This window comes from Jaculus jaculus, chromosome 19 (assembly GCF_020740685.1).
Source record: "Jaculus jaculus isolate mJacJac1 chromosome 19, mJacJac1.mat.Y.cur, whole genome shotgun sequence".
Lineage (NCBI taxonomy): Eukaryota > Metazoa > Chordata > Mammalia > Rodentia > Dipodidae > Jaculus > Jaculus jaculus.
The window spans coordinates 60,834,748-60,857,927 of record NC_059120.1 but is presented as its reverse complement, the minus strand read 5'-3'; the positions used below and the strand labels follow the sequence as shown (position 1 = coordinate 60,857,927).

Here is a 23,180-nt window from a genome sequence, read left to right as displayed (position 1 = left end):
CTCTCATAGCAGGCAAACCCAACACCTAGAGTCAGTTTTGTAGATATTCTGAGAGTCTTGAGAGCCAACACCTAGCACTTTAAGCTCCTATCCTGAAGATATATAACATCAGATTGATTGATACATCTAATAATACTGAAGCTAACTAGACAATCCAAGCATTAAATTAATCCAAGATGCAAAAATATATACATTATAACACAAAAAACATCAAAAATCAAGACAATATAAATCCACCAAAAAGTATGAATGCATCAGAAATGACCTCCAGTGAGAATGAGTTAGAAGAAATACCTGAGAAATATTTCCAAAGAATGATTATAAATATGCTCAAAGAAGTCAAAAAGGAAATCAAAGAAATGAAAGAGGAAATCAAAGATGACACAGGAAACCAATTTAATGAAATAAAGAGGTCAATATAAGACATAAATAAGGAAATAGAAATAATAACGAAAAACCAGTCAGAATTACTAGAAATGAAGAACACAATTAATTAAATAAAAAATTCTGTAGAAAATCTCACCAGTAGAATGGATGAAGGAGAGGACAGAATATCTAAACTAGAAGACCAGGTGGCAGATCTAATATAGTCTGACAAAGGGAAAGACAAAATAATAGGAAAGTATGAATGGGAATTTCAAGGTATTTGGGACACTATGAAAAGATCAAACATAAGAATTCAGGGTATAGTAGAAGGAGAAGAATTTCACTCCAAAGGCATAGTAGGTGTCCTCAACAAAATCATAGAAGAAAACTTCCCCCAAATTGGGAAAGAGGTGCCAATGCAGATACAGGAATCCTTTAGAACACCGAACAGACAAAACCTGAAGAACCTCTCCTTGCCAAATTATAATTAAATTACCAAACATACAAATCAAAGAAAAACTATTGAAAACAGTTAAGAGTGAAAAATCAAGTTACCTAACAAAGGAAAGCCCATCAGGATCACAGCAGATTACTCAACACAAACTTTAAAAACCAGAAAGGCTTGGAGTGATGTATTCCAAGTTCTGAAAGATAACATCTGTCAACTAAGGTTACTTTATCCTACAAAGTTATCCATTCAAATAGATGGAGAAATAAGGACATTCCACAACAAAAGCAGACCAAAGGAATATTTGAAGACAACCAATTCTACAGAAAATACTTGAAAGAATCCTCCATGCTGAAGAGAAAGAAAAGCACACATATAAGGAACCTGGAAAAAACAAACAATACTCAAAATACTGATTAACACAACACAGCAAGGTAAAACCAGATGAACTACAAAAAAATGGCAAAAATAAACACACAGCTTTCAATAATATCTCTTAATATCAATGGCCTCAATGACCCAACCAAAAGACACAGGCTTGCAGACTGGGTTAAAAAGCAGGATCCTTCAATTTGTTGCCTTTGTAGAAACTCCCCTTTCTACAAAGGATGGGCACTATCTTAGGGTGAAAGGTTGGAAAATGGTGTTCCAAATGGGCCTAGAAAACAAGCAGGGGTTGCTATCCTAATATCTGACAAGGCAGAATTCAGTCCAACATTAGTTAGTTAAGAAAGATAAGGAAGGTCTTTATATTGATTAAAGGCACACTCGAACAGGAGGACATTACAATCCTAAACATATATGCACCTAACATGAGGGCTCCCAACTTCATTGAACAAACACTGTTAGAGCTAAGGTCACAGGTAACACCAAACACAGCTGTAATGAGTGACTTCAATACCCCACTCTCATCAATTGACAGGTCATCCCAGCAAAAAATAAACAGAGAGGCATCTGGATTAAATGAGATCACAGAAGAAATGGACCTAACAGATATATACAGGACATTTCATCAAAATGCTGCAGAATATATACATTCTTTCCAGCAGCACATGGAACATTCTCTAAAATAGACCAGGTATTAGGACACAAAGCAAATCTTTTTTTTTTAATTTTTATTTATTTTTATTTGAGAGAGACAGACAGAGAGAGAAAGAGGCAGAGAGAGTGAATGGGTGCGCCAGGGCCTCCAGCCGCTGCAAACAAACTCCAGACGCGTGCACCCCCTTGTGCATCTGGCTAATGTGGGTCCTGGGGAATTGAGCCTCGAACCGGGGTCCTTAGGCTTCACAGGCAAGTGCGCTTAACCGCTAAGCCAACTCTTCAGCCCAACAAAGCAAATCTTAACAAATACAGGAAAACTGAAATAATTCCTTGCATTCTATCCGACCACAATGGAATCTAACTACAAATTGACAGCAAGAAAAGCTATAGCACATACACAAAATCATGAAAACTAAACAATACATTACTAAATGATGAATGGGTCAACAAAGAAATCAAGGAGGAAATCAAAACATTCAGAGTCAAATGATAATGAGACCACAACACACCAAGACCTTTGGGACACAATGAAGTCCCAGCACATGGGAGGCAGAGGTAGGAGGATCACCATGAGTTCGAGGCCACCCGGAGACTACATAATGAATTCCGGGTAAGCCTGGCCTTGAGTGAAACACTTCCTTGAAAAACTTAAAAAGAAAAGAAGGACAAGCACAAGCCACAGAAAAGAGTACACCATGCTGAAATAATGGTGAGAAAGGAGAGAAGAACAGCAACCACTACAAAACCAACAAGAATGGCAGGATGTACCACACCTTTCAATAAAAACTATAAACAGCAATCTCAATTCTGCAATCAAAAGACACAGGCAAGGATTGGAGAGATTGCTCAGTGGTTAAGGTGCTTGCCTGGAAAGCCTAACAACCTGGGTTCAATTCCACAGTACCCTCATAAAGCCAGATGCACTAAGTGAAACATGCATCTGGAGTTCATTTGCAGTGGCTAGAGACCCTGGTGCACCCACATGCGTGTGCACGCGCACACACGCTCTCCTCTCAATCTCTCTCACACATGCACACACACACACACACACACACACACACTCTTTCTTTCTGCTTGCAAATAAAATAAAACTTAAAAAAGACACAGACTAGCAAAATGGATTAAAAGGCAGGATCCATCCATCAGTTTCTTGTCTCCAAGACTCACCTCTCCATAAAAGACAGATGCTACCTTAGGGCTCAGGATATAAAATAATATATCAAGTAAATGTGCATAGAAAAAAGCAAGTGTTGCTGATCTATCTCATGACAGGACAGAATACAAACCACTAATAGTCAGCACATTTTTTTAAAATCACTTTATACTGATTAAGGAGGACTGGAGAGATGGCTTAGCAGTTAAGGCATTTGCCTGGAAAGCCAAAGGACCTTGGTTCAATTCCTCAGGACCCACATAAGCCAGATGCACAAGGTGGCACATGTGTCTGGAGTATGTTTGCAGTGGCTGGAAGCCCCGGCACACCCATTCTCTCTCTCGTACGCTCTCTCTAAAATAAGACTAATAATAAAAAAATAAACTAAGCCAGGTGTGGTGGCACATGTCTTTAATCCCAGCATTCGGGAGGCAGATATAGGAGGATCACCATGTGTTCAATGCCACCCTGAGACTACATAGTGAATTCCAGATCAGCCTGGACTAGAGTGAAATTCAAATAAATAAATAAATAAATAAATTTACACACACACACACACACACACACACACACACACACACAGAGAGATATTAAGGAAATAATCCAACAAGCACGTATTACACTTATAATCTTATATGCACTGATCCTGAGTTCATACACTTTCATTAAACAAACACTATTAGATGTAAAGTCACAGATTATGCAAAGCACAACAGCTATAGGTGTCTTCAATGCCACAATCTCACTAGTTGACAAGACAAGTCACACTGGGGGAAACAAGGGTAAACAGAGAAACCTGTGAATTAAATGACATCACAGAACTATGGACCTAACAGACATCTACAGAACATTCCATACAAATTCTAAAGAATACAAATACTAAAGAATAAACACTCTTATCAACAGCCCATGGAATTTTCTCTAAAATATACCATATGTTAAGACACAAAATAAATCTTAATAAATGAAGGAAAACCTGAAATAATTCCTTACTCTATCTGATCACAAAAGGACAAAAGTACTAATTGGAGCTCAGCCTGGTGGCACACACCTTTAGTTCCAGTGCTTGGGAGGCAGACGTAGGTGGATCACTGTGAATTCTAGGCCACCCTGAGACTACATAGTGAATTCCAGGTCAGCCTGGACTACAGTGAAACCCTACCTCAAAAACAAAACAAAAAAAGTACTAATCAGCATTAAGAAAGACTACAGAAAATGCACCAATTCATGGAAACTGACAATACACTGCTGAATGAGGAATGGGTCACTGAAAAAAAAAATCAAGAAGGAAATAAAAAACATTTACTAAAATAAATTATAACGAAAAAAATGTACCAAAATCAAGAAGAGAATGAAGGTGGTCCCAAGAGGAATATTTACAGCTTTAAATAGTTATATTGAGTTATCAGGCAGGAGAGATGCTCAGCAGTTAAGGGCACTTGCTTACAAAGCAGACAGCCTGGATTCAATTCTCCAGCACCTATGTAAAACAAGATATACAAAGCGGTGCATGTATTGGGAGTGGCAAGAGGCCCTGGCATGCCTATTCTCTCTCCTTGCAAATAAACAGAGAAAAATTAATTTTTTTTAAAAAAAAGAAATTATCATTGGAGCTGGAGAGATGACTCAGCAGTTCAAGGTGCTTGCTTGCTTGCTTAGAAAATCTGCCAATCTGGGTTTGACTCTCCAGTACCCACATAAAGCCAGATGAACATAATGGTACATGTGTCTGGAGTTCATCTGCAGTGGCAGGAGATGTAGGCATACCCATTCTCTCTTTCAAAATAAGTAAAGAAAGAATTTTTTAAAACCTGGAAAAAATGATCACTGGAGAAAAGATAGCCTCCTTAGAAAATGATACTGGAAAAACTGGATATCTAAATGTAGAAGGATGAAAACAGTTCCTTATCTTTCTCCATTAACAAGAATCAAGTACAAGTGGATCAAGAAACTGAAACTCTGAAACTGCTAGAGGAAAAAGTAGGGAAAACACTTAAGCATGCAGACACAGGAAAGGGCTTAAGATGACAGCTAATCAACCACTGAGACTTCATGAAATTAAAAAGCTTTTGAACACCAAAGGACAATATGAAAAGAGCAAAGATGTAGCCTACAGAAGGGGAGAAAAACTTTACCATCTGTCAGAGGTTTCATATCTGTATTTATTAAGAAAAAGCAAAATGAAAAGGCATGGTACAGTGGCAAGGCATGCCTTTAGTACCAGCACTTGGGAAGCAGAGGTAGGACTGCTGTATGTTCAAGGCCAGCCTGAGACTACAGAGTGAGTGCCAGGTCAACCTGAGCTAAAGGTAGGACCCAATCTCAAAAAAAAAAAAAAAATTAAAAAAAAACTAATAAAGTTAAGAAATAACAGCCTCTAGAATGTATGCCGCCCCCCATAGCCTCAGGCACTTTTTAATTAAACTTCTTGCTTAAGTCTTCAGCAGCCTGCTGGAGGGGTGTGTCACTGGGATGGATCTGAATTCAGCCCAAAGATGAAGAGAGAATTTGTGGAGCTGGCTGTTGATGGTGTGTCTCTGCTTGGATCTGTGAAAGGAGCAGGCTTCTTCCACCACTAATGGAACTTCTTTGATCTGTAAACTGAAAGAAATCCCTTCCTCCCCTACACTGTGTCTGGCTGGATATTCATCCCTGCAACATTGGAACTGAGGGTGCAATCAAAACATGGGCTAAGAACTGATAAGAGTTCTCAGAAAAAGAAGTACAAATGTCCACTAAACACCTAAAAACATGTTCTACATCCTTAGCTGCCAGGGAAATTAAAATTAAAACTACTTTGAGATTTCAACTCACTCCTGACAAAATGCTGTCATCAAGAAATCATGTAACAATCAACTCTGGCAAGGGAGTAAGGAAAGGAGAACGCTTCTACACTGCTGGTGGGAATGGAAACTGGTACAGTCACTATGGAAATCTGTGCAGAGGTTCCTGAAACAGCTAAAAACAGATTTGCCATATGACCCAGCTGCACCACTCCTTGCCATATACCCTGAAGACTTTACTCATTACTGCAGAGATTTTTGCTCAGCCATATTAATTGCTGCTCTATTCACAATAGCTAGAAAATGGAAACAGTCTAGATGCCCATCAACTGGGTAATGAAGATGTGGTATATTTACAAAATAGTTGTATCAGCCATAAAGAAAAATAAAATTATAGCAGGGCTTGATGATACATGCCTTTAATTCCAGCACTCAGGAGGCAGAGGTTGGAGAATCACCTTGAGTTCAAGACCGCCCAGAGACTAATTCCAAGTCAGCTTGGGCTAAAGTGAAACCCTACCTCAAAAAAAAAAAAAAAAAAAAAAAAAAAAAAAAAAAACAAAAACCAAAATAGAAATTTGCAGGGAAATAATGGATCTGGGGAAGATTATACTAAGTTAGCTAACACATATTCTCTCTCATATGTCCTGTCCTAAACATAGTGTTTCAAGACATTTTTATCCATCCTCCAGCTTTTAGATTCTTTCCATTCTTCTCTTCTACGACGTTCTACAAGTCTTGGAGGGAGTGATATACATGTTCCCCTTAGGGACTGAGAAGATGGTTTGGTGGTTAAAGGTACTTGTTTGCAAAGTGTGCCAGCTGGGGTTCAATTCCCCAGTACCCATGTAAAGCCAGATATACAAAGTGAAGCATCCATCTGGAGCTGATTTGCAGTGGCAGGAGGCCTTGGTGCTCCCATACTATCAATCCCTCTCCTTCCTCCTCACTCCTCATAATATATTTTTTAATGTTCCATTTGGGCAGGAGAGACAGATTAGTGGTTAAGGTGTTGGCCTACAAAGCCAAAGAACCCAGATTTGATTCCCCAGGACCCACATAAGCCAGAAGCACAAGGGGACGCATGTATCTAGAGTTCATTTGAAATCAGCACTGGAGGCCCTGTATTGACTATTCTCTTCCTCCCTCCCTTTATCTTTGTATCTCAAGTAAATAAACATAAATAAAAATTTTAAAAATGGTCTGTTTCTCCAGGCATGTATCTTTAGTTCTGAAGTTCGTTTGTACTAACCAGAGGCCCAGATGTGCCCATACTCTCTCAAATGAATAAGTAAAAATATTAAAAAAAAAAAAAAAGATTTTGCAGAGCCAGGTGTGGTGGCACACAACTTTAATCCCAGAACTCAGGAGGCAGAGGTAGGAAGACTACCATGAGTTCGAGACCAGCCTGAGATTACATAGTGAATTCCAAGTCAACCTGGACTAAAGTGAGACCCTATATCAAAAAAAAAAAAAAGATTTCATCCTATGTACCAGTATTTTTCAAATTAGGTTCAATGGCCACGAGCCTGGTGTTTCTTATATCCAAGTAATATATTTAAAACTAGCCAGGGGGTTGGGGAAATGGCTTAGCAGTTAAGGCATCTGCCTGTGAAACCTAAGGACCCTGGTTCGATTCCCCAGGTCCCACATGAGCCAGATGCACAAGGGAGCGCATGCATCTGGAGTTCGTTTGCAGTGGCTGGAGACCCTGGTGCACCCATTCTCTTTCTTTTTATCTGCCTCTTCCTCTCTCTCAAATAAATAAAACATTAAAAAAAAAAAAAAACTAGCCAGGAGTGGTGGCACACATCTGTAATCCAAGATCATCCTTGGCTACATATCAAGTTCAAGGCCAACCTGGGTCAGGAGATCCTGCCTCAAAAACAAACACATAACTAATGTTGATACTTGCAGAGGAATGTTGGGAGTATGCTCAGAGGCAGAGTCCTTGCTATCACACAGGAGGCGCTGAGTTAAATCCCAGCACTGCAGGAAGAAAACAAACAAACAAGTAAACTGAGTCCAGCAGAACCAAAAGACCAGCTTAAACTTGGAGCAGCTTGGCTCTATTCTACTAGTGAGATGATCCTGCTAGCCAAGTACTCCACAACTGAGTTATAACCCTCAGTCCCTTGTAACACTTATTTATAACAAAGGCAACAGGATTTTGTTTGAGTAAGGGACCTATGTACCCCAGGTTGGTCTGGAGCTTGCTATGTAGTCAAAGATGACCCTGAAGTCCTAATTCTCCCACTTACAACTCCTATTGGCAGTTAAAGGAAAAAAGAGGACTGCTGTGAGTTTGAGGCCAGCCTGGGACTACATAGTGAAGTCCAGGCCAGCCTGGGCTAGAGCAAGACTCTACCTCAAATAAACAGGGCTGGAGGGATGGCTTAGTGGTTAAGGCACTTGCTTGTAAAGCCAAAGGACCCTGGCTCAATTCCCTAGGACCCACATAAACCAGATGCACAAGGTAGCGCATGCAGTTGGAGTTCATTTGCAACAACTGGAAGGCATGGCATGCCCATTCTCTCCCTCTCTCTATCTCCCTATTGCCTCTTTCTCTCTGTCAAATAAATAAATAAATAAAAATACCAAAACAAAATAAAATGAAATAAAAATAAAAGAAGAGATGGCTCAGCAATTAAATATACTTGCTTGCGAAGCCTAATGGCCTGGGTTTGACTCCCCAGTACCCACATAAAGCCAGATGCACAAAGTGGCACATGCATCTGGAGTTCATGTACAGTGGCAGAAGGACTTGGCACACCCCTACTCTCTCTGACTGCCTCTCTCTCTCTCAAATGAATTATTATTATTATTTTTTTTTGCTCTTTGAGGTAGGGTTTCACTCTAGTTCAGGCTGTCCTGGAATTAACTATGTATTCTCAGGGTGGCCTCAAACTCACGGCAATTCTCCTACCTCTGCCTCCTGAGTGCTGGGATTAAAGGAGTGCACCACCATGCCCAGCTAATAAATTATTTTTTTAAAATCAATTTGTGGACTAGAGAGATGGCTTAGCAGTTAAGGTGCTTGCCTGTGAAGCCTAAGAACCCAGGTTCAGTTCTCCAGGTCCCACATAAGCCAGATGCACATGGTGGCATATGCATCTGGAGTTCGTCTGCAGTGGCTAGACGGCCTGGTACACCATTCTTTCTCTCCATCTCTGTCTCCAATAAAAAAAAAATTTTTTTAATTGCTGAGTGTGGTGGCGTACAAATTTAATCCCAGTATTGGGGAGGCAGTGGTAGGTAGATCACCCTGAGTTCAAGGCCAGCCTGTGAATTCACATAGTGAATTTCATGGCAGCCTGGACCAGAGTGATACCCTACCTTGAAAAACCAAAAAATAATTAATAATTATTATTTAACAGGCTTGAACAAATTTAAAAAATCAACTTGTATCAAACAAACACAAAGGAATGTTTTCAATACGTACTTCAAATAGTAATTCTCCCAAGTTTTAATAAACAAGGGCTGGATATTGCTGAAGACTCCACATGCTTGGGCTGCAAGGTCACTGAGAAATCAAGCTGGAGCTGAGCTGAAAACCTCCTCCCTGTAGACCAGCTGACAGAAAGCTGGACAAAGCTATACTGCATGCAGCCCTAAGGGAGAGAGAAGTCATCAGTGGAAATAATCAACCGTGGACACTGCAAGCCTTAAGTTTGGCCAGCCAGGCCAAGTGAGCCAACAGGTACAATAGTGACATGTCTGTTATGGGGGAAATCAACCACTCTCTAATTGGACTGGAGGCCCGCTCCATGGGAGGGAATACATGCCTGGAACTGAAAACCTATGACAGGAGAGGTCATGAGCCCTAGGGATGTAATGCCTGCTGGAGTCTGGCTATGCTCACCAAACTGCCCGGTAAGCACTTCTCTTAATGTTCACACTCATATATTGATGCTGTTCTCAATTTTGGGTTAGAGAACCTTCTCTTTTCAGATGGTGGTGACCTCTGGGAATACTCAAAAGGTATCACAGTGCTGAAAAGAAGTGACAGAGGATTGTTCAGCACCAAAGCATCTCTATCACACCCTCCAAGGCTCAGGGTCCATTGTGGAAAAGGTGATGGAAAGAATGTAAGAGCCAAAGGAAGGGCAGGACGGCTTATAATGCACTCTTCCAGACACAAAATGGCCTGGATATCCACGGCCTCACAATGGCTGGTACTACCTACACAGTGCCCTCATAATAGGAGGAAAAGATGATGACATAAAAATAAAAGAGTGACTAATTGAGAGGGGGAGGGGATATGATGGAGTGGATTTGTGAAGGGGAAAGTGGGTGGTGGAGGGAATTATCATGGTTTATTGTCTATAATTATGGAAGTTGTCAAGAAAAGTTTTAAAAAATGGCTGGAGATATGGGTTAGCAGTTACCATGTGAGTTTGAGGCCAACCTGGGACTACCTAGTGAATTCCAGGCCAGGCTTATAGAGATAAGGCACTTGCCTGCAAAGCCTAACAACCTGGGTTCAATTCCCCAGTACCCATGTAAAGCCAGATGCACAGGTGGTACATGCATCTGGATTCTTTGGAGTGGCTGGAGGCCCTGGCATACCCATTTTCTCTCTGTGTGCAAATAATAAAATATTTTTAATGTTACAAAATAATTAAATAAACAAGGGCTGGAGAGATGGCTTAGCAGTTACCATGCTTGCCTGTGAAGCCTAAGGACCTGGGTTTGGTTCCCCAGGACCCACATAAGCCAGGTGCATATAGTGGCACAGGAGCCTGGAGTTCATCTGCAGTAGTTGGAGGCCCTGGTGCGCCCATTCTGTCTGCCCTCCCCCTCTCTCAACAAATAAAGAAGAAATTTTTAAACAGGTTTAAAGACAAGTGAATTCCAGGTCAGCCTGGGCTACCTCAAAAAATCAATCAATAAATAAGAAATAAAGGTTTCAAAAAAGCAAAGTAGGGCTTGAGAGATGGCCCAGTGGTTAAAGTTGTTTGCTTGCAAAGCCTTATGGACTAGGTTCGATTCATCATTATCCACATAAAGCCAGATGCACAAAGTTGTGCATGGTCTGGAGTTTGCAATGCTGGAGACCCTGGAACGCACTCATATTCATTGTCTCTGTGCACCCCCTCAAATAAGTATTTTTCTAAAAGTTTAAAACAAATTGCAAGGCAGTCTAGCTCAAATCTGAACTCCACCGTTGGAAATGTTTACTATTTTGAATTGATTGAAATTCTTATATATATAAAATAGCTATTCTCCTACTAAATCATCTATTAAAATTAACTATTAAATATATCCCCAGACCACAATTATTACGCAGAGTTTTATGTTTCCATTTTTTGAGGCAGGACCTCGCTGTATTTCAGGCTGGCCCTGGGCTCGGTGATGCTCCTGCTTCAGGCTCCTGAGTGCGGAGACTACAAGCGCTCTCGCTCCATCCAGCTACAATGCAGATTCAAGCGCAAAGCTGAAGAGCATACTGAGCAGCTGTAGAATGATCTGATCTGCGTATTAGCTATTCTCTTGCTGCTATAGGCACAAACCTGACCAGAAGCAACCAAAGAAAGGAAAGAATGTATTTTGGCTTTCAGCTTCAAGGGGAAGTTTCGCAGCAGGGAAGGCGTGGTGGCAGGAGCAGGATGCTGCACTGGTTCCATAAGCAGGCAGGACCAAGACAGTAAACAAGAAAAGGGAACAGGCTATAAATAAAACCTCAAGGCCCACCCCCCAGTGACCCACTTCCTCCAGTAAGGCTCTATGTCCTAAGGGTTTCTTTTCAGATGCTTCCCAACCACTGCCACCAGCTGCATTGCCAGAGCTTCCAGGAAAGTCTGTTTTCACAGGCCTTCTTGCTATAGGGCACCCTGGCATTACCGATGCCTGACACAGGTTCAGCCTTTTATTTGGGGCCTGAGATTCAAATTCAGGTCCCTCAGAGTTGTGAAGCAAGTGCTTTATTCTCTGAGCCACCTTCCCAGCCCCTAGAAGATACATTTTGTTGTTGTTGTTTTGAGGTGGGGGTCTCACTCTAACCCAGGCTGACCTGGAACTCACCATGTAGTCTCAGGGTGGCCTGGATCCTCCTACCTCTGCTTCCCCAATGCTGGGATTAAAGGCATGCACCACCACGTCTGGTTTAGAAGACACATTTTTATTTTATTTTTAATTTTTTTTGTTTATTTTTATTTATTTGACAGCGACAGGCAGAGAGGGGGGGGAGGGGGAGGGAGGGAGGGAGAGGGAGAGGGAGAGGGAGAGGGAGAGGGAGAGGAAGAGAATGAGCGCGCCGGGGCATCTAGCCTCTGCAAACGAACTCCAGATGCATGCACCCCTTTGTGCATCTGGCTAACGTGGGTCCTGGGGCATCAAGCCTCAAACCGGGGTCCTTAGGCTTCACAGGCAAGCGCATAACCACTAAGCCATCTCTCCAGCCCGTAGAAGACACATTTTTAGATGAAACAAATATACCAACAAAGTGAGATGGGGCTGAGGCTGTAACTCAACCGGTAAATGCCTAGCACAGAGAACCTTCATTCACAGGCCCATTGCAATTCAAAACAAACACGATACAGCATGTGGGATGCTATCTTTCTCTATTAAAGAGTCAAGATTCTCAGGGGGCTGGGGAGATAGATGGCTCTGTGAATACAGCACTTGCCACTGACACTGGAGAGCTAAAGTTTGATCCCCAGACCCCACATAAAAAGCTGGGAGCCATGGTGGGCTTCTGTAATCCCAGCATACTGACACTGACAGTGAGATGTGACTTGGAGACAGGAAAATTTCCCAGAAGCTCATGGCAAGTACAGCAAAGAACAGCGGAGCAAGATTCCTGAGCCTTCAAATGAAGTAGATAAGTGACCAACCCAAAAGTTGTCCCCTGGCCTCTACACATGTGCTGTGGGGTACACACATGCACACATGTGTTAAACATAAAGCCTATCAGGAGTTGTCTTTGTAGATGATCAAGCTGTCATTGATGTTCTGTGGATTTAGGTGTTCATTAACCATTTCAATATAGTCATGTATTGCTTGGTTATGAGTGCATCCCTAGGCAATTCTGTCATTGTGTCCATACCTAGTCTAGGCAGTTTAGCTTCCTACACCCTTTAGGTTATGTGGCAAGCACTTAGGATACGTGCACGTCATGTGACAGATGGCTACCCTATATTTTCAGTAAAAGTAGAAAGCTAAAAATTAGGCAAAACTTAGTTGGAAATGACAAGCACATGCTTGTAATCCAGCTATCCACAAAACTAAGATAAGAGGATCAAATATTCAATATCGGCCTGGGCTAGAGTGAGTTCACAGCCAGCCGGGCAACTTAGCAAGACCGTGTCAATAAGAAAGGGGTTATGTGCTAGGCACAGTGGCACACACCTTTAACCTCAGCACTCAGGAGGCAGAGGTAGGAGGATCACCATGAGTTTGAGGCCACCTTGAGACTACATAGTGAATTCCATCCAGGTCAGCCTGAGCTAGAGCAAGACCCTACCTTGAAAAAAAAAAAGGGGGCGGAGATAGAGATGTATGTAGTAGGATGTTTGCTTGCCCAGCAAGGCCCTAGTTTCAATCCTCAGTATTCCCTCAAGAAGGAAAATTATTTTGTTAATGGGGCATAGCCTTTTGACATCTGTGTGATAAAGTGACATCTAAATCTTACCTTACTAATTTTTGTTTTCCTGGGATCTCCTACAACATCTAAATCTTGGTTCTTGACTATAAATACTATTTATTTGCCTTTTAAAGTTTATTTATTTATTTTAGGGGGGTTGGATATGGATATTTGTCAGGGCCTCCAGCCACTGCAAATGAACTCCAAAAGCATAAGCCACCTTGTGAGTACCGGGGAATTGAACCTGGGTCCTTTGGCTTTGCATGCAAGCACCTTAACCACTAAGCCATCTCTCCAGCCCTATTTATTGGTCTTTTTGTTTGTTTTTCGAGGTAGGGTCTCACTCTAGCCCAGGCTGACCTGGAATTCACTATGTAATTTTAGGGTGGCCTCGAACTCACAGTGATCCACCTACTTCTGCCTCCCAAGTGCTGGGATTAAAGGCGTGCGCCACCATGCCTGGCTATTTATTGGTCTTTTAAGACAGGGTTTTGCTCTTTAGCCCTAGCTGGCCTAGAAACTTACTCATCTAGGCTGGCCTCAGACTATCACTCCTCTTACCTCTCCCTCCAGAATACTGAAGGCATGAACCAGCACTCACTGGCTTAATGCTTTCTTAAAGGTACAAAGTTTGGGAGCTCTGGGAATGGCTCAGTGAATAGAGAATAAAGTGCTTTCTGAGCATGCCTGAGTACCCAAGTTCAGCTATCCCCAGAACCCACGTACAGTCAGAGACAGAACCTCAAGGAGGCTGGTGAGTTAGCTAGCCTGGCAAATGCAGTGGCCAACAAAAACTGCCTTCAAGTAAGTTGGAAGGTAAGGACCAATAACCAAGGTTGTGGCGTGCACACATACAAGGCAGAATTCAATGATGTGAAAAGATGAAATCCTTGTCATTTCTTTGTGTTTGTTTTGGTTTTTCAAGGTAGTGTCTCACTCTAGCCCAGGCTGTCCTGGAATTCACCATGTAGTCTTAAGAATGGCCTCGAGCTCATGACGATCCTCCTACCTCTGCCTTCCAAGTGCTGGGATTAAAGGTGTGCGCCACCATGCCCGGCTTTCAAATAAATAAATAAAATTTTTAAAAATATTTTTTAGCTGGGCTTGGTGGCACACACCTTTAATCCCAGCACTCAAGAGGTAGAGGTAGGAGGATCACTGTGAGCTTGAGGCCACTCTGAAACTACATGGTGAATTCCATGTCAGCCTGGGCTATAATGAGACCCTACCTTGAAAAACCTATACATACATACACACATATATACACAAACATACATGTACATATATACATAATCTATGTTTTATATATACACACACATATATACATAATCTATCTATTGGGGGACAGTCATTCAAACAACCACATTCTGCCCCTGGCTCCCAACAAATTCATAACCACCTTACACTGTATATTGTATTTACACCAAATTAAGTCCCCACAGTCTTTACCAACTTAAGATTGTTCCAAAGTCCTATGTCTCATCTGAGATTTAAGACTACCTCTTAACTGTGAGTTCTGTAAAATCAAAACAAATTACATTCTTTTAACACATAATGGCACAAAGTAAACACTTCCAACTGCTATAAGGCATGACAAGGAGAGATTGAACCAATATAAACTCGACAACCATTAGGCAAACATCTGTAGTATAAGTCCAATATCCATAAGCAGTGACGAATCCCTGATTTTTAAAATTTTGTCCCTCCAGGTAGCCAAGAAAAACTTTCATTCCAAGACAACAGCGCTCCATGGTAGCCCTTGTACAGTCCAGGTATATCCAAAACATCTTCAGTCTCCATGCACCACAATCCATCTTATGAATACACCAACTGACTGTATCTCTGGAGCTTAGCAATGTAAATGTGAAAAAGGAAGATGACACAGTGAAGTCCAGGTCAGCCTGGGGAAGAGTGAGACCCTACCTTGGAAAACAAAACAAACTAAAAAATACCCTTTTTCTTTCTGCTCCATAAAGAGACATGGGAGTCTGGACAGAGGGGGAAATGTCCACAGGCAGGATGGCTCCAATCACCCTCAGTGCCAAATGCCACCACCACAGATACTCTACAAGAGAACTGGATTTGAGATGGCTGCACCCATTACATACATTAAGAAATTAAAATTATATAAGGAATACAGCGTATAATGTATGAAACACAGTTCCACAACTGCACTTGAACCTTGCGAAACAGATGCTGGACCTGTGGTGTGATCAATGGTAAAACATTTGCCTAGCACAAGGCCCTGAGGTTTGAACCCAGCAAAGCAAAATAAGTAAATGTCTAAAAATAAGGTTATGAGCTACCCTGAAGATAAAGACCAGAACACTGTGAATCCAATCTATCCCAGAAAAAAAAAAAAAAAAAAAGCTGTTAGCAAACACCACACCTCACCATTGTTTAACATTTGTTTCTTTTTCAGTGAATAATAATTACCCTAAAGTTAAGAACAACTCTTATGTTGGGAAACTGGCACTTGAGCTCAATCCCCAGAATCCACATAAAGACACCAGACATGGTGTGCTAAGGAAGCAGACAGGTGGGCCTTTGGGGCTTGCTAGCCTAGGCAGCAAGCTCCAGGTCAATATAGAACCTGTCTCAAAAAGGTGGATGGAGGGGCTGGAGAGATGGCTTAGTGGTTATGGCATTGGCCTACAAAGCCAAAGGACCCTGATTCAATTCTCCAGGACCCACGTAAGCCAGATGCACAAGGGGGTGCGTGCATCTATCTGGAGTTTGCAGTGGCTGGAGGCCCTGGCGTGCCCATTCTCTTCCTTTCTCTCTGTGCCTCTTTCCCTCTAGCTCTCAAATGAATAAATAGAACACATTAAAAAAAGAAAAAGGTGGATGGTGCCTGAGGAATGACCAAGGCCTCCACAGGTACATGCACCCAAGCACTGATGTACAGACAACTCCTGTTGGGATGTTTCTATTTAGACTTCCAAATAAATAACTTTCATTGTATTTACTCATCTCAGAGATTAAGAAATATAAATGACATTTTATTTTATTTTATTTTTTTATAAATTTGGCCAGTCCTGGTGGCACATGCCTTTATTATTATTTTTATTTATTTGAGAGCGACAGAGAGAGAGAAAGAGGCAGAGAGCAAGAGAGAGAATGGGCAAGCCAGGGCTTCCAGCCGCTGCAAACGAACTCCAGACGCGTGCGCCCACTTGTGCATCTGGCTAACGTGGGTCCTGGGGAATCGAGCCTCGAACCAGGGTCCTTAGGCTTCACAGGCAAGCACTTAACTGCTAAGCCAACTCTCCAGCCCATAAATGACATTTTATAACCATGTGTCTAACTTCTTTCAGAGACTGTAAACTACTTGAAGCCCAGAATCATGATGATGGCTCCCTGGTCTATGAAAGTACTAGCCCAGCATAATAAAATAATCCAAGAGGTTCCAACTATATAGCTAGTTTTTAAAACAATAATTTTCAGGGCAAGGTCTCTCCGCGTCGCCAATGCTGACCTGTAACTCTCAGTCCTAGGCTGGCCTCAAACTCGGGACAATCTTGCCTGGGATTAAAGGTGTGCACCACCATGCATAACTTATTTAGCCAATTTTTTCCCCAAGGTAATGTCTTACTCTAGCCCAGGCTGACCTGGAATTCACTGTATAGTCTCAGGGTGGCTTTGAACTCAGGTAATAATCTTATCTCTGCCCTCCAAGTGCTGGGATTAAAGGTATGCGCCACCACACCCAGTTTAAAAAAACATTTTTATTTATTTATTAGAGACAGACACAGAGAGAAAGAGAAGAGTGAATGAGAGAGAATGGGCACACCAGGGCCTCTAGCTGCTGCAAACTCCAGATGCATGCACCACCTTGTGCACATGGCTTATGTGGGTCTTGGAGAATCAAACCTAGATCCTTAGATTGTGGAGGCAAACACCTTAATCGCTAAGCCATCTCTCCAGCCCTGTAGCCAGTTTTTAAATATAGTAACTATAGAAGAGTCTGAAACAAATTTAAGAAATTATTCCTGGATAATCTGTAATCTTATATTAAGTCAACATTTAAAACATTAATATGGCTGGAGAGATGGCTCTGTAGTTTAAGCGCTTGCCTGCAAATCCTAATGACCTGAGTTTGATTCCCCAGTACCTATGCAAAGCCAAATGCACAAAGTGGCATACATATCTAGAGTGAGTTTGTAGTGGTTAGAAGTCCCGGCATGCCCATATTCATTCATTCTCTCTCTCCCTCTCTCTCTCTCTCTTACACACACACACACACACTCTCTCTCTCTCTCTCTCTCTTTCTCTCTCCTTGCAAATAAAATGGGGGGGGGACACGACAATAATGCACTTGCTTGAAAAGCGTTACATGCCAGGTTTGACTGTCCAGTACCTATGTAAAACCAGATGCACAAAGTGGCTCACACATCTGGAATTCATGTGCAGCAGCAAGAAGCCTTGGAACACCAATATTCACTCTTTTGCAAATAAATAAAAAATTTAAAAATTAATAGAAGCTACCAACACTACCCATATTAAAGCTAACTCTCAAAAGACATAAGATTAAGTATTTGTGACACTCATAGTTCCATGCTCTACCTACCTACTGTCCTCTCAAGGTTTGCTCTTTTTTTATTTTTATTTTTGTTTTTTTTCGAGGTAGGGTCTCACTCTAGCTCAGGCTGACCTGATTCACTCTGTAGTCTCAGGGCCTTGAACTCTGACAGATCCTCCTAACTCTGCCTCCAAGGTGCTGGGATTAAAGGCATGTGCCACCACACCAAGCTAAGGTTTGCTTTTAATTGTGCTCTTCATTTGTGCAGGGGGAGGGGGATGATGACAGTGACAATTATAAGAAATACAGGGCCAGGGCTTTCTATATGCTAAACAAGGGCTCTACCACTTAGTGACAGCCTTTATACTGCACATTTTTAGTTTTGTGTGTTCATGTGTGTGCACCAATGTACATATTGAGTACATGTGCATATGTTTAAGAAGATGGAGGCCAGAGGACAACTGTATGTGCTGTTCCTTTCGGGTGTTGTCCCTCTGTCTGTCCGTCAGTCCATCATCCATCCAGTTTATTGAGACAGAGTTTCTAAGTGGTCTAGTAGGTTAGACTGACTGGCCAGCAAGCTCGAGGGATCCACTTACTTCTGTCTCCCCAGCACTCTATTTACAAGTGTACCCCACCATGCCCTGCTTTTCTTAGGTGGATCTAGGCCTTGAATTCACGTCCTCATGCTTACAAGCCAAGCATTATAGAAGTTCACTGACTAAGCCATTTCCCTAGCCTCAAATGTTTATTTATAAGAGCAAAAGAAAGAAGCCGGGTGTGGTAGCACATGCCTTTAATCCCAGCACTAGGGAGGCAGAGGTAGGAGGATTGCCTTGAGTTTGAGGCCACCCTGATACTACATAGTGAATTCCAGGTCAGCCTTGTGCTACAGCAAAACCCTACTTCAAAAAACCACACACATACAAAAATGAATAAATAAATAAATAATGAAAGAGCAAAAAAGCCAGGTGTGGTGGTGTACATCTTTAATCCCAGGCGAACGTTAGGAGGATGGCTGTGAGTTTGAGGCCACCATGAGACTAACTACACAGTGAATTCCAGGTCAGCCTGGCCTAGAGGAAGAACCTACCTGGGGAAGGGAGGAGCAACCGGAGCTGGCGGTACACTTCTTTAATCCCAGAACTACGGAGGCAGAGGTAAGAGGACTGCCATGAGTTCGAGTCCACCCTGAGACTACAATAGTGAATTCCAGGTTATTCTGGGCTAGAGTGAAACTGTACCTTGGAAAACCAAATAAAATAAAATAAGAAGAGTGAGAGCTGGGCGCGGTGGCGCATGCTTTTAATTTCAGCACTCGAGAGGCAGAGGTAGGAGGATCGCCGTGAGTTTGTGGCCACCCTGAGACTACATAGTGAATTCCAGGTCAGCCTGTGCTAGAGTGAGACCCTACCTCGAAAAAAACCAAACAACAACAAAATAATAATAAATAATAAATAAAGAGCAAAACACCACCATTAATAACAAAAACATTTTCTACCTTTCATTTCAGTTCTGATTTTCAGAATTGGGAAATCTGTTACTATTCTACATCATTCACAGAACCTAACCGTGGAGATAGCTCCACAGCTAAAGCTGCTTGCTTGCAAAGGCTACAGACCGAAGTTTGATTCCCCAGTGTCCATGTCAAGCCATATGCACAGTGGGCACATGCATCTGCAGTTCCTTCACAATAGCAAGAGGCCCTGGCACAAATGAACTCCAGATGCACGCACCACTTTGTCTGTCTGGCTTTACGTGGGTAATGCGGAATCGAACCTGGGTTATTAGCCTTTGCAGGCAAGTATTTAACGGCTGAGCCAACTCCCCAGCCCTAAAATTACTTTTTTTAAGTTTACCTATTAAGTAGATAGATGGTGTCACTAAATTCCATGTTAACTACTGCTTAGGAAACAATGGCTAGATACAATTTTAAATAAACAGTGTCTCTCAGCCAGGTGTGGTGGTGCATGTCTAACCCCAGCACTGGTAAGGCAGAGGTAGGATGATTGCCTTCTGAGTTCAAGACCACCCTGAAACTACATAGTGAATTCTAGGTCAACTTGGGCTAGAGCAAGACTATATTTTACAAACCAGGCAGTTTTGCAGACAGTCTCACTTTATAGCCCAAACTGGCACATCACTCAGTATGTAATCCCGGCTGGACTCAAACTCTGATCCTCTTGCTTCTGCCTTCTGGACATTTGGTTACAGTGATGTGCCAAAATGCCCAGCTCTAGAAACCACTTTTAGGGACATTCAAGTTATTGTGGGATGGCACCAAGCTGTTGACTTTTCATAATATTGCAAGTCTGGTGGCCGGCGACACACCTGAGTTGACATGTCTGCCTGGCCTGCATGAAGCCTGAGCCTGACCTCCAGCACTGAACAAACCAGGTGGTGGTGTGACCCCAGCACTGAGGCAGCAGGAGGGTCTGAAACTCAAGGTCATCCTCGGCTACACAGCAAGCTTGCGTCCAGCCTGGGCTACATGAGACCCTGTCTCAAAATAATAGTAATGATGATTAATTATGCTTTTTGAAACTCACTCTCTTTGTTTCATTAGTTTGGTATTTTCTGTCAGCCAGACTATAAAAGCAATTTACATTTAGTAAGACTAATGACATAATTTAACCAATACAGGAAATAACTCTCACTTTTTAAATGCTGCTTCACTCACTAAGTTACTTTAGGTAGGAGGACTGCAGTGAATGAGTTCAAGGCCAGCCTGACACTACAGTGCGAGTTCCTACCAACAAACAAAAAAAAACAAAGAAAGTCACCCTAGGGGCCAGGGATGTATGTAGTGTTCTGAAGACCTTACATTCAACTCCGTGCTCCTGCCCCACAAAGCTTAACTTTCAAGTAATTTCTTATCACATGCCTAAAAACACACATTCAGCTTGCATAAAATTCCATTTTCCCAGAATTACATATCCTTAAAACCATCCATGGGCATTATTTGGGAAAACACCTCACGCAAAGCTAGACTTATGATTTTCATTGGTTAAAAAAGCTGACTCCATGGACTGGAGAGATCGCCTAGCGGTTAAAGCTCTTGCCTGCAAAGCTTAAGGACCTGGGTTCATTTCCCCAGGACCCATGTAAGACAGAAGATGCACAAGGGGGCACATACTTCTGGAATTCCTTTGCAGTGGTTGGAGGCCCTGGCACACCCACTCTCTCTGTATTTATCTGCTTCTTTCTGTCTAAATAAATAATTAAAAATATTTTTAAAAATCTGACTCCAAGCCGGGCGTGGTGGCGCACGCCTTTAATCCCAGCACTTGGGAGGCAGAGGTAGGAGGATCGCCATGAGTTCAAGGCTACCCTAAGACTACAGAGTTAATTCCAGGTCAGCCTGGACCAGAGTGAGACCTTACCTCGAAAAACCAAAAAAAAAAAAAAAAAAAAATCTGACTCCAAACTGGGTGTGTTGGTACAGGATTGTAATCCCAATGTTCCGGAGACCTACATGGCAAGTCCAAGTCAGCCAGGTCTTTTCTTTCCAATAATAAAAATAATAAATAATACTACTAATAAAATCTGACTTCACTTGTGAGATTTCTATTACAGATGCTACACTGAAATAATTTTTCACGTTTAAAACAAATCTCCGTTATCTAAAGACCAAGAATAAGTGGGTGCCTGCAGGACACAGAAAGTGGCAAATTTCAGTCATTCTTTAATACTAAGATTAAAAGCAATGACAAAATCTCTAATTCTGCCCCCACACCTGACACCTTACGTGAGGAACTCTGTAATTGCATATACTCCCAGACAAGGCATTCCTCATGTCACAATGTTCTTAGTAAACCACCTTCAAATAATTCACGTGAATAAAGTCCAAATGGCAACAGACAATCTTCTGTATGTGATCGAGTACCCTTTGATCTTAATGTTAACAGTCGTTGCCACTCTTCAAATGACAATATTTGCAAAACAAACCCTCTAGAATAATACATTCTCTAATTAACTCAATGTATTTAAAAAATGGTCTATTTCCTCCTCAATTAGTCAATTTAACCAAAAGAAAAAAAATCTCCGTAGCCAGAAGCAGCTTCCTAGAAGAGAGGGTAGGTGGAGGGCCGGTGATCCAATCCAAATGTGGATCCAAACTGCTTCCTGTCCTACAGCATCTTCTAAACCCTGGCTAGACGCAGTCACCACCCAGCCATGTCCTTGGGCCTGGGAAAGACGTGACAGTGTCCGCGGCGCAGGCCACAGACTCCCTCGTCTCCGCAGTCCCCGGGAGCTCGCCACCGGCGAGACTCCAGGGAAGGTGGGGTGGAGACGGGGGGGGGGGGGAGGGACGAAGGGTGCTGCGGGGAACCGAACCCGGGGCCGCGGCGGCTTCCCCTGGCGGCCCGCGCTCGGAGGACCGGCGCGCCTCCACCCGCGGACAGGCAGGCCCCGCCGGCCGAGCGTCAACAAAGACCTCCGAGACGCGGGCAGCGCCGACAACAAAGGCCGGAAAGACGGCGCGGGCCGGGCCGGGCCGGGCCGGGCCGGGGGCGGGCCGCGGGGCAGCGAGCGCGGGATCACGCCGCGGGCGGGCCGGAGCGGAGGGCGGCGGGGGCGCGGGCGGAGGCCGGTCCCGAGCCGCGGCCCGGCGTACGCGAGCGCGGGGAGCCGGCCTGCCCCGTCCCGGGCCGGGAGGGGGAGGGGGGACGAGCGGGCCGGACGCGCCTCGCCGCCGTCCGCCCGAGCGCCGCGGCCGCGCACAAAGGTGCCGGGCCTCGTCCGCCCGCGCGCCCGCTCCCTCCTGCGGGGAAGAAGGAAGGGGGAGGGGACGGCGGCGCTCACCTGGCACAGCTGCTGGCAGTACTCGGTGGCCGCGTCCACGGCCGGCGCCCGGCTCTCCCGCAGCCGGCGCTCCAGCTCCTGCAGCCGCTCGCCCAGGCGCGCCAGCTCCGCCGCGCAGCCGCCGCCGCCGCCGCGGCCCGGCCTCTCCCGCTCGGCCTCCTCGTCCGCCATCTTCGCAGCCCGCTCCGTCGCGTACGCACCTTGGGTCACGTGATAACACAATGCCACGTTCGGCGCGGTCACGTGCCGGCGCGCCCGCCGCGGAGCACGTACAAAGGGCCGCGTCGGGAGCGGGCGGGCGGGCGGCGCGCGGGGAGCGGGGCTGGGGGCCGGGGCCGCGAGCCGGGCGGGGCCGCATCCCGCCGGGCCGCGCTTCGCCGCGAGGAGCCCGCTCGCCCGCGGGGTGGCCGGAGGGTGATCCGTCAGCCGCAGGAGCGTTTGTTTGGGAGAGGATGACCGAGGGACGAGCCTCG

The 23,180-nt window shown here is 43.8% G+C and overlaps 1 protein-coding gene across 1 annotated transcript in view; it reads right to left on the bottom strand.

The window, feature by feature from the left end:
• The window catches only part of Znf292 (zinc finger protein 292), an 80,400-nt gene extending 57,522 nt beyond the window's left edge, over positions 1 to 22,878 (bottom strand). Inside the window, exon 1 of the mRNA XM_045137903.1 lies at positions 22,708 to 22,878. Coding sequence (XP_044993838.1) covers positions 22,708 to 22,878 — 171 coding nt within the window. The remainder of the gene's footprint in view (positions 1 to 22,707) is intronic.
• Positions 22,879 to 23,180: the final 302 nt, after the last annotated feature.